Source organism: Salvelinus alpinus, chromosome 27 (assembly GCF_045679555.1).
Source record: "Salvelinus alpinus chromosome 27, SLU_Salpinus.1, whole genome shotgun sequence".
Classification (NCBI taxonomy): domain Eukaryota; kingdom Metazoa; phylum Chordata; class Actinopteri; order Salmoniformes; family Salmonidae; genus Salvelinus; species Salvelinus alpinus.
In genome coordinates, this window is record NC_092112.1 from 18,584,331 (window position 1) to 18,602,272 (window position 17,942).

Below are 17,942 nucleotides of genomic sequence, written 5' to 3' on the forward strand. Positions count from 1 at the left end.
TTACATGGCACATATTGCACTTTTACTTTCTTCTTCAACACTTTGTTTTTGCATTATTTAAACCAAATTGAACATGTTTCATTATTAATTTGAGACTAAATTGATTTTATTGATGTATCATATTAAGTTAAAATAAGTGTTCATTGTTCATTCAGTATTGTTGTAATTGTCATTATTATATATATATATATATATATATATATATATATATATATATATATATATAAAAATCGGCCGATTTCATCGGTATCAGCTTTTTTTGGGGTCCTCCAATAATCGGTATCGGTATCGGCGTTGAAAAATGCTAATCGGTCGACCTCTAGAAGTGAATCATCCCAATCATTGTCCTTCCCATAGAACCTAGAAATACATGTGTTTGAGCCGGTCCCTGACATCAATGTTTTCTGTACAACATCTTTGAATACAGCATGTTTGTATAGTAAGTATAGAGGGACAATAAGATAATATCGTATTGTTCTCAGATTACTGTACATTGACGAGCTTGTAGTAAGTTGCTGCCGTAACCTCTTGTTGGTTGATACTTCAGTGTAATGTACTGGATGTGAGAAGGCGGCAGCTATCTTAGTGGTTCGAGCAAAAGTTGCTGGTTTGAATACCCAAGGTAAAAAATCTGTCGATGTGCCGTCGAGCAAGGCACTTAGCTTTTTTTTTTAATACTATGTCTGACCTTGTAAAACAACACATTTCACTGCACCTTTCTGGTGTATTTGACAAATAGAACTTTAGTTTTTTTAATGTGCTTATGTAATGGTTGAGTCCCATGGTGTTACGTCTGTAGCTACAGTGTGGACTGGATTCCAAAGGCATCATGGGATGTACAGATGTAGGATCTTAATTTTCTCACTCTTTTGTTGCTGATCATTTTCCTGCACTGTAGGAAATGCAAACTTGTAGTATATTCAAGGTTTAAAAATGGATGTTCCACTTCGGTGTCACTAAGAATTCCTTCAGCTACGTGTTGAAAGGCCTCAGTGGGGTGTGCCAGACATTGTCGTGCACCAGAATAATTTGTGTTGGAAACAGTTTGTCGACGCTCACAATACAGGTGCACGTAATGGGTTTGTCTTGTGAACTGTCCATCTGATAACCACCAGTAGCCAAAGTTGAAGTCTACTGACGTTGAACTACTGCTTCCTCTGGTTAGAAATGTGTCTGTCCAAAGCCTGTGACCTAATTGAATTAGAAACTTGGCATGAGCGGGTGAAGTCAGTAGCAGAAATATCCTGCAGAGAAGGACACAGACAGTCAGACAGAAGTGTGCATGCGCACAAACACACACACACACACACACACACACACACACACACACACACACACACACACACACACACACACACACACACACACACACACACACACACACACACACACACACACACACACACACACACACATTTTGAATCCACCAATCAAATGTACAAACATTTCAAAGGTTCCTGTATGCGTGGCACTCAAGTGTACAGAAAGCACCTCCTTCTCCAAACAGCTAGTCTGCCCACGACAGCTGAAACAAACCAGTACCTAGCCAACTGGTCTCCTTCTCCAAACAGCTAGGCTGCCCACGACAGCTGAAACAGACCAGTACCTAGCCAACTGGTCTCCTTCTCCAAACAGCTAGGCTGCCCACGACAGCTGAAACAGACCAGTACCTAGCCAACTGGTCTCCTTCTCCAAACAGCTAGGCTGCCCACGACAGCTGAAACAGACCAGTACCTAGCCAACTGGTCTCCTTCTCCAAACAGCTAGGCTGCCCACGACAGCTGAAACAGACCAGTACCTAGCCAATTGTTTTTGTCAGGCCTGTAATCTGGAGGCCACACACTCCAAGCCTGTGTACATGGCTGAGACTGCTGAATATCAGAGCCACCAGCTTGCACCTTCATGCGAGGCTATCCCAGCATGCCACGAGGGGCTGTTTAAGCAACTTCTCGGCAAAGGCCTGCTCCATACTGTATAGACGTCAAATGAGCAGCCCACTTCCTCCCCTGGCCTCCCCCCACAGCCACACACACACACACAGCCACACACACACACACAGCCACACACACACACACACACACACACACACACACACACACACACACACACACACACACACACACACACACACACACACACACACACACACACACACACACACACACACACACACACACACACACACACAGAGTGACCCCCCCACACACACTGGTATTACTCAGCATCAGTGATGAGCTCATCCCCTGTTAAAGTGGCCTGGAGTGGGCCCCTCTCTGTGGTGGGCCCTGATCTTATCCTCCTCTCTGTGGTGGGCCCTGATCTTATCCTCTTCTCTGTGGTGGGCCCTGATCATATCCTCCTCTCTGTGGTGGGCCCTGATCATATCCTCCTCTCTGTGGTGGGCCCTGATCATATCCTTCTCTGTGGTGGGCCCTGATCATATTCTCCTCTCTGTGGTGGGCCCTGATCTTATCCTCCTCTCTGTGGTGGGCCCTGATCATATCCTCCTCTCTGTGGTGGGCCCTGATCATATCCTCCTCTCTGTGGTGGGCCCTGATCATATCCTCCTCTCTGTGGTGGGCCCTGATCTTATCCTCCTCTCTGTGGTGGGCCCTGATCATATCCTCCTCTCTGTGGTGGGCCCTGATCATATCCTCCTCTCTGTGGTGGGCCCTGATCATATCCTCCTCTCTGTGGTGGGCCCTGATCATATCCTTCTCTGTGGTGGGCCCTGATCATATCCTCCTCTCTGTGGTGGGCCCTGATCATATCCTCCTCTCTGTGGTGGGCCCTGATCATATCCTCCTCTCTGTGGTGGGCCCTGATCATAGGACCATTGACGTGCAGCCCTGCTGCCTCAGTCCTACCTCTTCAACACACTCACTTTGATTCTCCATAGAACTGCTTAAAGCCTTTTTCCCCACAGTTTTTCTTAGATACTGTGAATGTATACATTCAGGACAGGCCACCTAAACAGATGACTCTCTCTCTGGGCTTTTGCCCTCATAAACACTGCTGAGAGAAATGTTCACTTGGAAGTTTGACTGGAGTGACCGTGCAAGGTGTGGCATTTGTGCCCCTGTCTCACTGTTCAGACTGCATGTGATGCAGAGTGGGGGATTCTCAAAAGTTGTCCAGAGGTGGTTCAAGCTGCTTCTCAATAGTTTTTTCCCCTCCAGTTTTATATACAGGATGTAGATGGTGTATATTATACATCTTTAATCCTTTGAATAATACTGCATATTTAACAATGATCTGCGCCCCAAAGATAAAGAATGAGAGAATGTTTCGATGTCCTGCATGTCACGAATCTTGGATCCATTGTTGGACTAAACTAGCCTAGGTCTTTTGTGTTGGGTGAGAACAGCTAACATGTAATCTGCAGTTTGAGCTTCATTGATTCAACTGCAAATGTTTGTCTTAGAGCTGTTTAATGATTGGCTGATGGAAGTGGCCTGGCAGTGAGTGGCACACCCAGTTTATAACTCTTTGGTCAAGTACTTTGCAGCCTTTTAACTCTTGGAATGTTGATTAGTTCATTCCAGTACACACGGTGGGGTTTTGTCTTTAATACAGGTACTATTATTATTTGATAAAAATGTGTTTGACCCATCCCTAGACAGACATGTTCTGCTTTTGCAGACAGACAAAGGCCTCTAGTTGTACCAGAACCCCTGTACCTTATCCCCCTGGGGAAAAGGACTCCTTCATTTAGATGACTCATCAATAGCCTCTCTCTCTCTCCCTCCCTCCTCTCTGTGTGGTTCCCGGTCCCAAAGACCTATGAAAGGGGCTGTTTGTCTCCTAAAACCCTCAGGACTTTCATTCCAGGGGAGACAACGCAGTCAGAGGCACTCTCTCATTTCAGGCCTGACCAGTCAGTGCTTGTTGTGCTAAAATACAATTTGGAGAGAAAAAACTTAACCTGAACCAAAGTCATTCATCTCCTGCAACCCTGGCACGTTAGCCCAGATCCGTATTAGGTGGCAGCTAAGTAAGTGCTGGGCGCTTGATTTTATGTTAACCTTGGCCACTGCTTATCGGATAGGAATGGGTTTGGCCGGAGTGCCGTGTGTGTGTGGTGTTCACTCAAGCTGCTTCACCCAGCCAGCTAAGCACCCCACATGATGATTGGGTGGGGAATCTGGCAGCGGCACAAACAGAACATGGCCTGGCGACTGGTGAGAGTTTCTCATCCTAATTGAAATGTCTGGTCTATAGACTCTCCATACACCATAATATATAACTTAAAGGTACCGTTTCCCGGACATGGAATAACCCTAGTCCTGAACTAAAAATCATTCTCAATGGAAATTCTTCATTGGAAGCGCTTTTTAGTCTAGGGGTAGACTTATTGTGTGTCTGGGAAACCTACCCATAGGGTTTCTCCCAATTTGACACACTATAAAGTGCACTCTTTTTGACCAGAAGTAATGCACCTTATAGGGAATAGAGTGCCATTTCAGCCTATACATATATACATATTGCAGTCATATTGAAAAATAATTTAAAAACCTGGAGGTCAGCGGAAAAGAGCACCTCTCTTTACAGCAACAAGTGATTTCCCAGATCTGTAATTGACTACTCTTCCCTCTCTCTACACTAATCTCTGATTAATGGTAGAATAAAATCGATATAGTTACATATCAGGGTATAATCTTTTACGATATATGTTATCTTATCATTTTGACAATAGCGTAATATTATTTTTGTGCTAGTTGGCTGTACCTGCACCAAAACTCCACTATTTTTCCTTCATAGCTTGTTCTCCTTCTTCTTTTTAAATGGTGAGCCAATTAGTTTTTAGCACTTTTATTTCCATGACTGATCAAAACTCGTTTTCTCATGGCTGATCAAAACTCTTTTTCTCATGACTGATCAAAAAATGTTTCTCATGGCTGATCAAAACTATTTTTCTCATGGCTGATCAAAACTATTTTTCTCATGACTGATCAAAACCATTTTCTCATGACTGATCAAAACTCTTTTTCTCATAGCTGATCAAAACTATTTTTCTCGTGACTGATCAAAACTCTTTTTCTCGTGACTGATCAAAACTCTTTTTCTCATGACTGATCAAAACTCTTTTTCTCATGACTGATCAAAACTCTTTTTCTCATGACTGATCAAAACTCTTTTTCTCATGACTGATCAAAACTCTTTTTCTCATGACTGATCAAAACTCTTTTTCTCATGGCTGATCAAAACTCTTTTTCTCATGACTGATCAAAACTCTTTTTCTCATGACTGATCAAAACTCTTTTTCTCATGACTGATCAAAACTCTTTTTCTCATGACTGATCAAAACTCTTTTTCTCATGACTGATCAAAACTCTTTTTCTCATGGCTGATCAAAACTCTTTTTCTCATGACTGATCAAAACTCTTTTTCTCATGACTGATCAAAACTCTTTTTCTCATGACTGATCAAAACTCTTTTTCTCATGGCTGATCAAAACTCTTTTTCTCATGGCTGATCAAAACTCTTTTTCTCATGGCTGATCAAAACTATTTTTATCATGGCTGATCAAAACTCTTTTTCTCATGGCTCTCTCTTGTCCCTCTGCTGCAGCAAACATATGGTGAGCAATATGTTTGTGACACTGAATCGCAATAAAATGATAGTATCGAATTGCAATACATATATAATCGTGAGAATTGCAATACATATATAATCGTGAGAATTGCAATACATATCGTATCGGCACCTAAGTATCATAATAATACTGGTTCGTGAGGTCCCTGGCAATTCCCAGCCCATCATTTCCTAATGTTCCAATGTGTTGTAAAGAAGCCAGTCATGCAGACAGTACACACTAGTCATTCACTATTAGGGTTCCTCAGAAGTCAAACAATAGAGGCATAGTGTTGGGGAGTAGACCAGTGTAGTAGACCAGTAGTGAACTATATGTAGTAATTTAATTACATTTTGCTGTAGCTTGGTGGCAGTTGAACTAAATTCAGATCTTTGTGGTGTTTTCAGTAGTTATTTACTTTTTTGACATCTAGTGGTGTAGCTAACTACTGGAACTACACACTAACGTAACTTTTTTTGTTGCAAAAAGAAGATAAAATATTGGTAGGATGCAGTTCAAGAGTATGCAATGCTTGAGACGTCCAGCCCTGAGAGGGTGGAGAGGAGAATCTGATGCTTCATGGTGCGGAAGGCAGCGGATGGATCTAGGTGGATGAGAACAGAGGCGATGAGTCAGCTTTGGCAGTGAGGACAGCCTTCGTGACACAGAGTAGCGCAGTCTCGGTTGAGTGACCTGTCTTGAAGCCTGACTGGTTAGGGTCAAGAAGATCATTCTGAGAGAGATGGCGAGAGAGTTGGTCAAAGACAGTACGCTCAAGTGTTTTGGAAAGATAATAAATAAGGGATACCAGTCAGAGTGAGAGTGTTGGTTTTTGAGGAGGGGAGAGTCTCTAGCCATTTTGAAGTCAGAGGGGATGCAGCCAGTGGTCGAGGATGATTTGATGAGGGAAGTGAGGAATGGGAAAAGGTCTCCAGAGCTGGCTGGAGAAGGGAGGGGGGTTTGGAGTCAAGCGGGCAGGTTGTCAGGCGGCCGGACCTCACTTGTCACAGAATTTCAACTGGAGAGCGAGGGGAGAATGAGGTCAAGGCGTAGGGTAGTTATGTGTGAGTGGGACCAGTGGACTCAATAGGCTAATTGAATGAGGAGCGGATGTCGTCAACCTTTTTTTCAAAGTGGTTAACAAAGTCGTCCTCAGAGAGGAAGGAGGGAGGGGGAGGGGTGAACGATTAAGGAGGGAGGAGAAGGTGGAAAAGAGTTTCCTAGGGTTAGATGCAGAAGCTTGAAATTTAGTGATAAAATGCAAAAGCAGCAGCTACTCTTCCTGGGGTCCACACAAAACATGGCATAATACAGAACATTAATACACAACAACAGCTCAAGGACAGAACTACATACATTTAAAACATCCGACATAGCCTACATATGAGTATGTACACAAACTATCTAGGTCAAATAGGGGAGAGGTGTTGCTTTATCTGTTTTTTGAAACCAAGTTTGTTGTTCCCTTGAGCAATCTGAGATGGGATGTCCATGCAATCATGGCTCTATATAGTACTGTAAGTTTTCTTGAATTTGTTCTGGATTTGGGGACTGTGAAAAGACCCCTGGTGGCATGTCTGCTGGGTTAAGTGTGTGTGTCAGAGCTGTGTGTAAGTTGACTCTACAAACTATTTGGAACACATTGTTTCTTATAAAAACAAGAAGTGATGCAGTCAGTCTCTCCTCTACATTTAACCAAGAGAAACTGCCATGCATATTATTGATATTAGCCTTCTGATTACAGGGAAGAGCAAGATGTGCCGCTCTGTTCTGGGCCAGCTGCAGTTTTTCTAGGTCCTTCTTTGCAGCACTTAACCATAAGACTGGGCAATAATCAAGATAAGATAAAACTAGAGCCTGCAGGACTTGCTTTGTGGAGTGTGGTGTCAAAAAAGCAGAGCATCTCTTTATCATGGACAGACCTCTCCCCATCTTCACAACCATTGAATCAATATGTTTTGACCATGACAACTTGCTCAACAGCCACATTATTCATTATCAGATTCAGTTGAGGTCCAGGATTTAGGGAATGATTTGTACCAAATACAATGCTCTTAGTTTTAGAGATGTTCAGGACTAGTTTATTACTGGCCACCCATTCTAAAACTGACTGCAACTCTGTGTTTAGGGTTGCAGTGATTTCACTTGCTGTGGTTGCTGACACATATAGGGTTGAATCATCAGCATACATAGACAGACAGGCTTTGTTTAATGCCAGTGCCAGGTCATTAGTAAAAATAGAACGTAGCTTTAGCAGAGGATACAGAGGAAGAGAAGGTAGGGAGGAGGGAGTGAAAGGATGATAGGTCATGCGTAAGTTTAGTTCTCCTCCATTTTCGCACAGCTGCCTGTAGCACTGTTCTTTAAGCTTGCAATGAGTCACTCAGCCACGGAGCAGGAGGGAAGGGCTGAGCCAGCCGGGGGGAAAGGGGGCAGTGTGAGTCAAAGGATGTGGAAAGGGAGGAGAGTAAGGTCGAAGAGGCAGAATCAGGAGACAGGATAGAGAAGGATTTAGAGCGAGATGATTGGATAGAAGAGGAGATGGTAGAGAGAGAGAATGAATATTGCGATGGCGGGTGACCATCTGGGTAGGGGATGAGTTGGTAGGGTTGGAGGAGAGGGAAACTGAAAAGGAAACAAAGTAGTGATCAAAGACCTGTAAGGGGGTTGCAGTGAGATTAGTAGGCAAACAGCATCTAGTAAAGATGAGGTCAAGCGCATTGCCTGCCTTGTGAGTGGGAGGGGACTGGGAAAGGGTGATGTCAAAAGAGGAAATGAGTGGAAAGAAAGAGGTGGAAAGAAATGAATCGGAGGCAGACGCCAGGAGGCTGAAGTCGCCCAGTACAATGAGTGGTGAGCCATTGTCAGGAAATTAGATTATCAAGGTGTCAAGCTCATTGAGGAACTTGATGGTTACCTGGTGGGCAGTAGATGGCAACAATGTTAAGCTTGAGTGGACAAGTGACAGTGACAGCATGTAAAGCAAATGAGGAGATGGACAGGGTGAGTGAGGGAGAAAATTTCCACTTAAGAGAAATGAGTATCCCTGTGCCACCACCGCGACAACCTGATGAACTGCGACAACCAGATGCTCAAGAATCAGCTGCAAGTTATGAGCAGCCAACAGTTCACACACCAAGTAGGCTACTGGGTAGACAGACAACATTTAAAGTAGATGGCACTAGCTAGAAAAAAGGCAGTACTAGACAACAGATTAGGATAAAAATGTACTTCTCAGTCCTGGAGATATCAGGAGTCCTCTAGCTATAGATTGAAGCACAACAACTGGAAATATATGACGTTGTTGTGGCTAGCTACTCGCTGCTTTTAGTCAGTGCAGATTTGATCTGCACTTACTGCTTTTTCCAGTCAAAGTCTCCTGTGGAGAAGGAACCTAGCCTGGTCCCAGATCTGTTTGTGCTGTTTTACCAACTCTGGCAAGACAGCACAATCAGATATAGGACCAATACGAGTTGGCAAAACATAAGAAACAGATCTGGGACCAATAGGAGTTGGCAAGATAGCACAAACGGATCTGGAACCAACAGGAGTTGGCAAGACAGCACAAGCGGATCTGGCTCCAGGCTAGAAGGAGCCAACCCGTATGTCCGGGGCTGGGAAAAGTGTAATCCTATGAGGCCTGGTTAGATTAAGCCTGGTACCTGAGTATGTCATTTTAAGGGCAGGCGTTCCGGGCCATGCCAACATAATGCCACAGGGCTCAAAGGCCTGTTTATACAAGACGCTATGCTCTGCTTGTGATCATGCAGCACTGGTGGTACAATCTAGTTTATTTTACACAAATTACTTGAATGAATGATGGTTTGAGTGGTTTCGGTTGAATTCTTTCCCAAATGTTACCGCATCTCTGTGAAAATGAATGTGGTTTGGTGATAAAAGCAAGTTTTGTATTCCAAGATGTTCTTGGATGTACAGTACCAGTCCCGTTTGGAGACACGTACTAATTCAAGGGTTTTTCTATATTTTTTTATTATTTTCTACATTGTAGAATAATAGTGAAGACATCAAAACTATGAAATAACACACACAGCTTCACCTGGAATGCATTTCCAACAGTCTTGAAGGAGTTCCCACATATGCTGAGCACTTGTTGGCTGCTTTTCCTTCACTCTGCGGTCCAACTCATCCCAAACCATCTCAATTGGGTTGAGGTCGGGTGATTGTGGAGGCCAGGTCATCTGATGCAGCACTCCATCACTCTCCTTCTTGGCAAAATAGCCCTTACACAGCCTGGAGGTGTGTTGGGTCATTGTCCTGTTGAAAAACAAATGATAATCCCACTAAGTGCAAACCAGATGGGAAGGGTGTATCGCTGCAGAATGCTGTGGTAGCCATGCTGGTTAAGTGTGCCTTAAATTCTAAATAAATCACAGACGGTGTCACCAGCAAAGCACCGTCACACCTCCTCCTCCATGCTTTACGGTGGGAACCACACATGCAGAGATTATCCGTTCACCTACTCTGCGTCTCACAAAGACACGGCGGTTGGAACCAAAGGACAGATTTCCACTGGTCTTATGTCCATTGCTCGTGTTTCTTGGCACAAGCAAGTCTCTTCTTATTATTGGTTTCCTTTAGTAGTGGTTTCTTTGCAGCAATTCGACCATGAAGGCCTGATTTCACACAGTCTCCTCTAAACAGTTGATGTTGAGATGTGTCTGTTACTTGAACTCTGTGAAGCATTTATTTGGACTGCAATCTGAGGTGCAGTTAACTCTAATGAACTTATCCTCTGCAGCAGAGGTAACTCTGGGTCTTCCTTTCCTGTGGTGGTCCTCATGAGAGCCAGTTTCATCATAGCCCTTGATGGTTTTTGCGACTGCACTTGAAGAAACTTTCAAAGTTCTTGAAATGTTCCGGATTGACTGACCTTCGTGTCTTAAAGTAATGATGAATTGTCATTTCTCTTTGCTTATTTGAGCTGTTCTTGCCATAATATGGACTTCGTCTTTTACCAAATAGGGTTATCTTCTGTATACCACCCCTACCTTGTCACAACACAAATTATTTTCTCAAACGCATCAAGAAGGAAAGAAATTCCACAAATTAACTTTTAACAAGGCACACCTGTTAATTTAAATTAATTCCAGGTGACTAACTCATGCAGCTGGTTGAGAGAATGCCAGGAGTGTGCAAAGGGTGGCTACTTTGAAGAATCTCAAATGTTAAATATATTTAGATTTAACACTTTTTTTGGTTACTACATGATTCCATATGTGTCATTTCATAGTTTTGATGTCTTCACTATTATTGTACAATGTAGAAAATAGTCCAAATAAAGAAAAACCCTTGGAGTAGGTGTGTCCAAACTTTTGACCAGTACTGTATATACTACTGCTGTGTGGCAGTTGTGTAAGCTAGTGGATTTAATATATATAGGTACTATACATTGTTTACTGATATCCATTAATTTAGGCCTGGAGATCTGTGCATGTAACTTGAGTTTTCACTCAAATCTTCCATTGACATCAATGCATGATTTATGCAATTATCAAGAAGTGTTCAGATCTCAAGTCAGGTTCCTGCCTTCACAGTGTATCCTAGTTTTTGTGTTTGGTAGGTACAGTTTGTCTCTAGTAACTGGCTTACTGACAGTGTTGATTCATGGTACTGTCTCTTTCTCGTTCACAGGTGGTGAAGACCATCGGCTTGAGGGAAGTCTGGTACTCTGGTCTTCAGTATGTGGACGGTAAAGGATACCTCACCTGGCTGAAGCTTGACAAAAAGGTAAGGTTAATCTAGGACTGACAATGTTACAAGTCCCCTGTATTTTGCCTGATGTAGTACTGTACAAATATTTGTTCATATCTGCTCAGGCATTCTCAAACCATTTCCCGCTGTATTCTTAAACCGCTGGACTCCTGCAATTTTTTTGGCATAACCATTCTATGGTAAACAAAATAAAATAGGCCATACAAAAAGAGCACATTCTTTTAAAGGCGGGGTCAAATCACTCCACACTACATTTGCTTACCACTCACTCACTCAATCAATCAGTAGCCACTCACTCATTGCATTATTGAATTCACATAAAGCATTGCGGCTGGCCAATGGCCACCCTCTCTCACTCCTGTGCAGGCCGGTGGCTAATTCTTAATCTCTCTTCTTTTATTTTCATATCCTTTCAGGGACTCTGTCAAATGGCACCCTATTCCCTATTTAGTGCACTACTTTTGACCAGGGCCCATAAGGATCCCCACGGGGCTCTGGTCAAAAGTAGTGCACTCTATAGGGAATAGGGTGCCATTTGTGACGCAAGCAATTTCCAGTGAATCCACTCCAATGAAATTCCTGTGCAGTTGGTAGTGTGAACTCTTAGTGAACTGCTAGAAACTAAAATACTAGTTCTACTTCACTCTTGCTGTTGTTCCTGAGCAAACAGAAATCTCACACTGCTCTGGCTTCATTCATTTGTAGACCATGTAGACTCTGTGCTGACAGTATAGCGACGGTATAGCTACAGTATATCTACAGTTTAGTTACATTATAGCTAAAACACCTCCACCTGTGTTTGTGGAATTGAGTTGAGCCTGTGTCAATGTGAGAATTTCCAAATCGGTCAGCTGGTTACCACCACAGCTGTATATACAGGATATGTACTGTATGTATCAAATGGCTCTGGTTATCACATCAGAGCTGTATATACAGGATATGTACTGTATGTATCAAATGGCTCAGGTTATCACATCAGAGGTCACACAAACCCACCAACCCCACCTTACAGTATCTGGTTTTGGCTGATTTATATTGCACGGATAGTAAACTATTTCCTTTTGCTATATTAGCATTACAGCACAATGTGAGGAGCTAGACTAGACTATTAGCATTAGTGTAAATATAGTGATGTTATAGGGGTAGTAAAGTAACGTTACTTAGTTTAAAGCAAAAGGGTTATAGGGGTAGTATAGTAACTTTACTTAGTTTACAGTGAAAGGGGTATAAGTGGTTATAGGGGTAGTATAGTAACTTTACTTAGTTTATAGTGAAAGGTGTATAAATGGTTATAGGGGTAGTAGAGTAACTTTACTTAGTTTACAGTGAAAGGTGTATAAATGGTTATAGGGGTAGTAGAGTAACTTTACTTAGTTTACAGTGAAAGGTATATAAATGGTTATAGGGGTAGTAGAGTAACTTTACTTAGTTTACAGTAAAAGGTGTATAAATGGTTATAGGGGTAGTAGAGTAACTTTACTTAGTTTACAGTGAAAGGTGTATAAATGGTTATAGGGGTAGTAGAGTAACTTTACTTAGTTACTTAGGAACATTCCAGTGGTTTCACACAGCCACCCCATTCTTCACACAGCCACCCCATTCGCCCACCATTCTTCACACAGCCACCCCATTCGCTTCCCATTCTCCTCATCAATACCTTTTGGTTCCTGTTTTGGAGCCAACACAGAAGAAGAGACCAATGCCAGTAAACAAACAACGTTACAGAGGATCATTCAAGTTTATCAGTACCATGCATTTTACACATCCCTTTTTTAAAGAGGAATATAACAGTGCATTTTTTTAATGCAGCACCGTGCGTCCAAGACAATTTAACCCTCCGGGAACAATAAAGTTGATCCAATCCCATCATTATTTGCTACTCATGAAACGAGTAGACATAGGGCTACATCCCAAATGGCACCCTATTCCCTTATAGTAGTGCACTACAGGGCTCTGGTCAAAAGTAGTGCACTATATAGAGAACAGGGTGCAATTTGGGACGCAGATAATTCTTGAAGGACATGCATCAATCAATGATCAATCAATCGTCTCTCTCCAACCAGGTGTCTTCCCAGGACGTCAAGAAGGAGAACCCGCTGCAGTTCAAGTTCCGCGCCAAGTTCTTCCCCGAGGATGTGTCTGAGGAGCTCATCCAGGACATCACCCAGAAGCTGTTCTTCATGCAGGTAACACACGCAGGCACACACACATACACGCACACACACTGTCATACTATTCTTTGTACCCACAATGCTTCATTGCTGATACAAACAATGTTTTTAAGCGTGTGTATGTGTGTGTGTGTGTCCAGGTGAAGGAGGGCATCCTGAGCGATGAGGTGTACTGTCCCCCGGAGACGGCCGTGCTGCTGGCCTCCTACTCTGTCCAGGCCAAGTTCGGAGACTATACCCGGGACCTCCACCGGCCCGGCTACCTCACCTCAGACCGTCTGCTGCCCCAGCGGTGAGTGTCGATCCACTCCCAGCCCACACTAGGGCTGCGTCCCAAATGGCACCCAATTCCCTATCCAGGCCCTGGTCAAAAAAAGTGCACCATAGGACTCTGGTCAAAAGTTGTGCATTACATAGGGAATAGGGTGCCATTTAGGACACATCCGAGAGCTCTTTTCCAATAGCACAGTAGCATGAAGCACACTCCTTGCTTCATTTATATCAATGTATTGGGGGTGCATTCTAAGTGGTATGCTAGTATCGAACATAGGAAGCCAGGAGTACAGATACTAGACAATAGCTCAGTGTGCTGCTGTTATAAAATGGAACAGGATGAAGTTTTGTGTTCACATACATACATAGACACAAAGAAATCCATATATTGATCATAACATGAGTACCCTTTATTCAGTGTACTCTCTGTTTACCCCCTCTTCTGAACCTCACCCTTCTTCTTCTTCCTCCTCCTTTTCCTCCTCTTTCTCCTCCTCCTCCTCTGTAGGGTTCTTGAGCAGCACAAGCTGTCCAGGGAGCAGTGGGAGGAGAGGATCCAGGTGTGGCATGAGGAACACCGTGGAATGCTCAAGTGAGTTCCTTTCTGTTTTGGTTTGTATGAGTCTCTATGTTGGTATGCCTGTCATAAGGAAACAGGTCAATTGCATTATTTGCTGTACCTCAAAAAGCAGAGTGAATAGTTTCTTGTAGAGCAGTTGAATGAATAGTACAGCAGCGTTGTGTGTGTGGAGTCAAATCAATTCCAAACCGTTCCTTCATTTGGTCATGTTTGATTGTGCAGGGAGGATGCCATGCTGGAGTACCTGAAGATTGCCCAGGACCTGGAGATGTACGGAGTCAACTACTTTGACATCAAGAACAAGAAGGGGACCGAGCTGTGGCTGGGAGTAGACGCCCTGGGACTCAACATCTACGAGAAGGAGGACAAGTAAGAAACAACCGCCTCCAGGGTCCTGTTCAGTAGGTCACACCGTAGCAAAATGTTTTGCAAAGAAACATTTAAATGTCCAGGTAGTCCCTCCCAGTTTCAAAACGTTTATTCCCTACTGGACACCACCCATGTTCCCTCTCTGAACTGACCACTAGGGGGTCAATTCATGAAAAACTTGATTAGGGTTTGCTTGATAATGCCTGGTGTGCCAGTTGGGAAAGGTTTACACTTCTGGGTCTATCCCATTGCTTCCTTTGAGCCAGACAAGCTCAATCAAACACATCTGAAAGATTTTAAATACTATTTGAACCCAGGTCTAAAGTAATGTAGCCTATCTACCCATTCTGGTTCTGCTTGTCAATGATACCGGTGTGTTTTCCGGCCTTAGCCACAGTTCTGTGTCAGACATTGAAGCCTAATTCCAATGGATTTGACTATTGGAGCCGTACAGGTTAACCCACGTCTTTACTTAATCAGTACCAATGAAGATTATTCTCACCAGCCATTTACCATAACTCTATTCCCTTCCACTCTCTCTATTTTTTGATGAGCTTTTACTGTGTCTTCCTACCCAAGATTGATCTGTGAATCTGCGATCCACCAAACACTTTGTTGAAGCTCAAAAGTATGATATTTTACGAGATTGCTTGAGCGACACATGCGGTAACTGCGTGATTATGTTTTAACTACTTGTTCCCGGTGAGGTCACTAAAGGTAATGTTTTAACTACTTGTTCCCGGTGAGGTCACTAAAGGTAATGTTTTAACTACTTGTTCCCGGTGAGGTCACTAAAGGTAATGTTTTAACTACTTGTTCCCGGTGAGGTCACTAAAGGTAATGTGTTAACTACTTGTTCCCGGTGAGGTCACTAAAGGTAATGTGTTAACTACTTGTTCCCGGTGAGGTCACTAAAGGTAATGTTTTAACTACTTGTTCCCGGTGAGGTCACTAAAGGTAATGTTTTAACTACTTGTTCCCGTTGAGGTCACTAAAGGTAATGTTTTAACTACTTGTTCCCGTTGAGGTCACTAAAGGTAATGTTTTAACTACTTGTTCCCGGTGAGGTCACTAAAGGTAATGTTTTAACTACTTGTTCCCGGTGAGGTCACTAAAGGTAATGTGTTAACTACTTGTTCCCGGTGAGGTCACTAAAGGTAATGTGTTAACTACTTGTTCCCGTTGAGGTCACTAAAGGTAATGTTTTAACTACTTGTTCCCGTTGAGGTCACTAAAGGTAATGTGTTAACTACTTGTTCCCGTTGAGGTCACTAAAGGTAATGTTTTAACTACTTGTTCCCGTTGAGGTCACTAAAGGTAATGTTTTAACTACTTGTTCCCGTTGAGGTCACTAAAGGTAATGTTTTAATGCAACCACTGTGTCAGATTTCAAAAAAACTTTACGGAAAAATAAACCATGCAATAATCTGAGACGGAGCTCAGAACAATAGCCAAATTAGCCGCCATGTTGGACTCAACAGAAACCAGAAAATACATGATAAATGTTTCCTTACCTTTGATGAACTTCATCAGAATGCAGTCCTAGGAATCCCAGGTCCACAATAAATGCTTGATTTGTTCGATAATGTCCGTTATTTATGTCCAATTAGCTACTTTCGAATTGTTTACCAAACCCCCTAACCAAAGTCTCAAAGCGCGTCCACTATAACGTGACGAAATGTCCAAAAGTTCCGTTACAGTCAGTAGAAACATGTCAAACGATGTACTGAATCAATCTTTAGAATGTTGTTAACATACATCTTGAATAACGTTCCAACCGGAGAATTACATCAACTTCAATTGACCGATGGAACGGAGCTCACTCTCACGTGAACGCGCCAGTTCAATGCGTGGGCACTTCATGGAAGTGATTACTCATTCCTGTCTCCTTCGGCCCCCCTTCACATTAGAGTCATCAGACAAAGTTCTATTGACTGTTGACATCTAGTGGAAGCCGTAGGAAGTGAAAAACCATCCATATCTCTCTGTATTTTCAATGAGAGCTTGGTTGAAAATCTGGTACCCCCAGAAAATATCCAAACAGGAAGTGGAACTTCTCAGGTTTTTGCCTGCCATGTGAGTTCTGTTATACTCACAGACATAATTCAAACAGTTTTTAGAAACTTCAGAGTGTTTTCTATGCAATACCAATAATAATATGCATATATTAGCAACTATGACATAGGAGCAGGCCATTTACTCTGGGCACCTCTGTGCACCTTTCATCCAAGCTACTCAATACTGCCCCTTCAGCCATAAGAAGTTAACTACTTGTTCCCGTTGAGGTCACTAAAGGTAATGTTTTAACTACTTGTTCCCGTTGAGGTCACTAAAGGTAATGTTTTAACTACTTGTTCCCGTTGAGGTCACTAAAGGTAATGTGTTAACTACTCGTTCCCGTTGAGGTCACTAAAGGTAATGTGTTAACTACTTGTTCCCGGTGAAGTCACTAAAGGTAATGTGTTAAAGTAGATTGTGACATAATATTCCAGATGACATACATGGCAGCTCTGCTTCTAGCTCCTAAGCAACTTTGCGCTCGTCCTAATATTTCTATAAATATATATTTTACTTTTAGATTTGTGTGTATTGTTGTGAATTGTTATATATTACTGCACTATTGGAACTAGGAACACAAGCATTTCGCTACACCCGCAATAACATCTGCTAAATATGTGTGTGACCAATAAAATGTGATTTGATTTCATTTAATGTGTCCCCAGCTTCTCTATACAGCCGATGGCCCTGCAGTCACTGACCCTCTGGCAGAGGGTTCAAATAGTATTTGTTTATTTTCAAATACTTTGAGCATTTGAGTGAATCTGCCAGAGTGCTAGATGATTGGGGTTTGCACTTTGCACTTTTGGGACTACTCCACTGTATCAAGCACAGATAAAAGCACAGAAAAGTATGTCTGGAAGACATGCCAAAGTAGTGTTTTGAGTGCAGTGGAGTAACCTCTTGCTGGGTTGTGTTGTTGACAATGGCCGTTACTCCCTCCCTAGAGCTCCATGCACTGTTTAAACCCTCCATGCCAAAGGTCTCTTGAAAGCAGTGTGATCCAAGGGCCCCTAGAAGACTCTGTCTGGCCACAGATGGTAACTCTTTAACTTGAGTGGCTACAGATGGTGTGCTGTATCTTTGTAACTTGAGTGGCCACAGATGGTGTGCTGTAACTCTTTAACTTGAGTGGCCACAGATGGCAATGCTGTAACTCTTTAACTTGAGTGGCCACAGATGG

The 17,942-nt window shown here is 42.8% G+C and overlaps 1 protein-coding gene across 2 annotated transcripts in view; it reads left to right on the forward strand.

Moving 5' to 3' along the window:
- ezrb (ezrin b) overlaps positions 1 to 17,942 on the forward strand; it is a 57,920-nt gene that overhangs the window by 11,214 nt on the left and 28,764 nt on the right. For both annotated transcript variants that reach the window (XM_071369620.1, XM_071369621.1), the window contains exons 4-8: positions 11,228 to 11,323; positions 13,372 to 13,494; positions 13,620 to 13,771; positions 14,261 to 14,344; positions 14,555 to 14,701. In XM_071369620.1, coding sequence (XP_071225721.1) covers positions 11,228 to 11,323; positions 13,372 to 13,494; positions 13,620 to 13,771; positions 14,261 to 14,344; positions 14,555 to 14,701 — 602 coding nt within the window. The remainder of the gene's footprint in view (positions 1 to 11,227; positions 11,324 to 13,371; positions 13,495 to 13,619; positions 13,772 to 14,260; positions 14,345 to 14,554; positions 14,702 to 17,942) is intronic.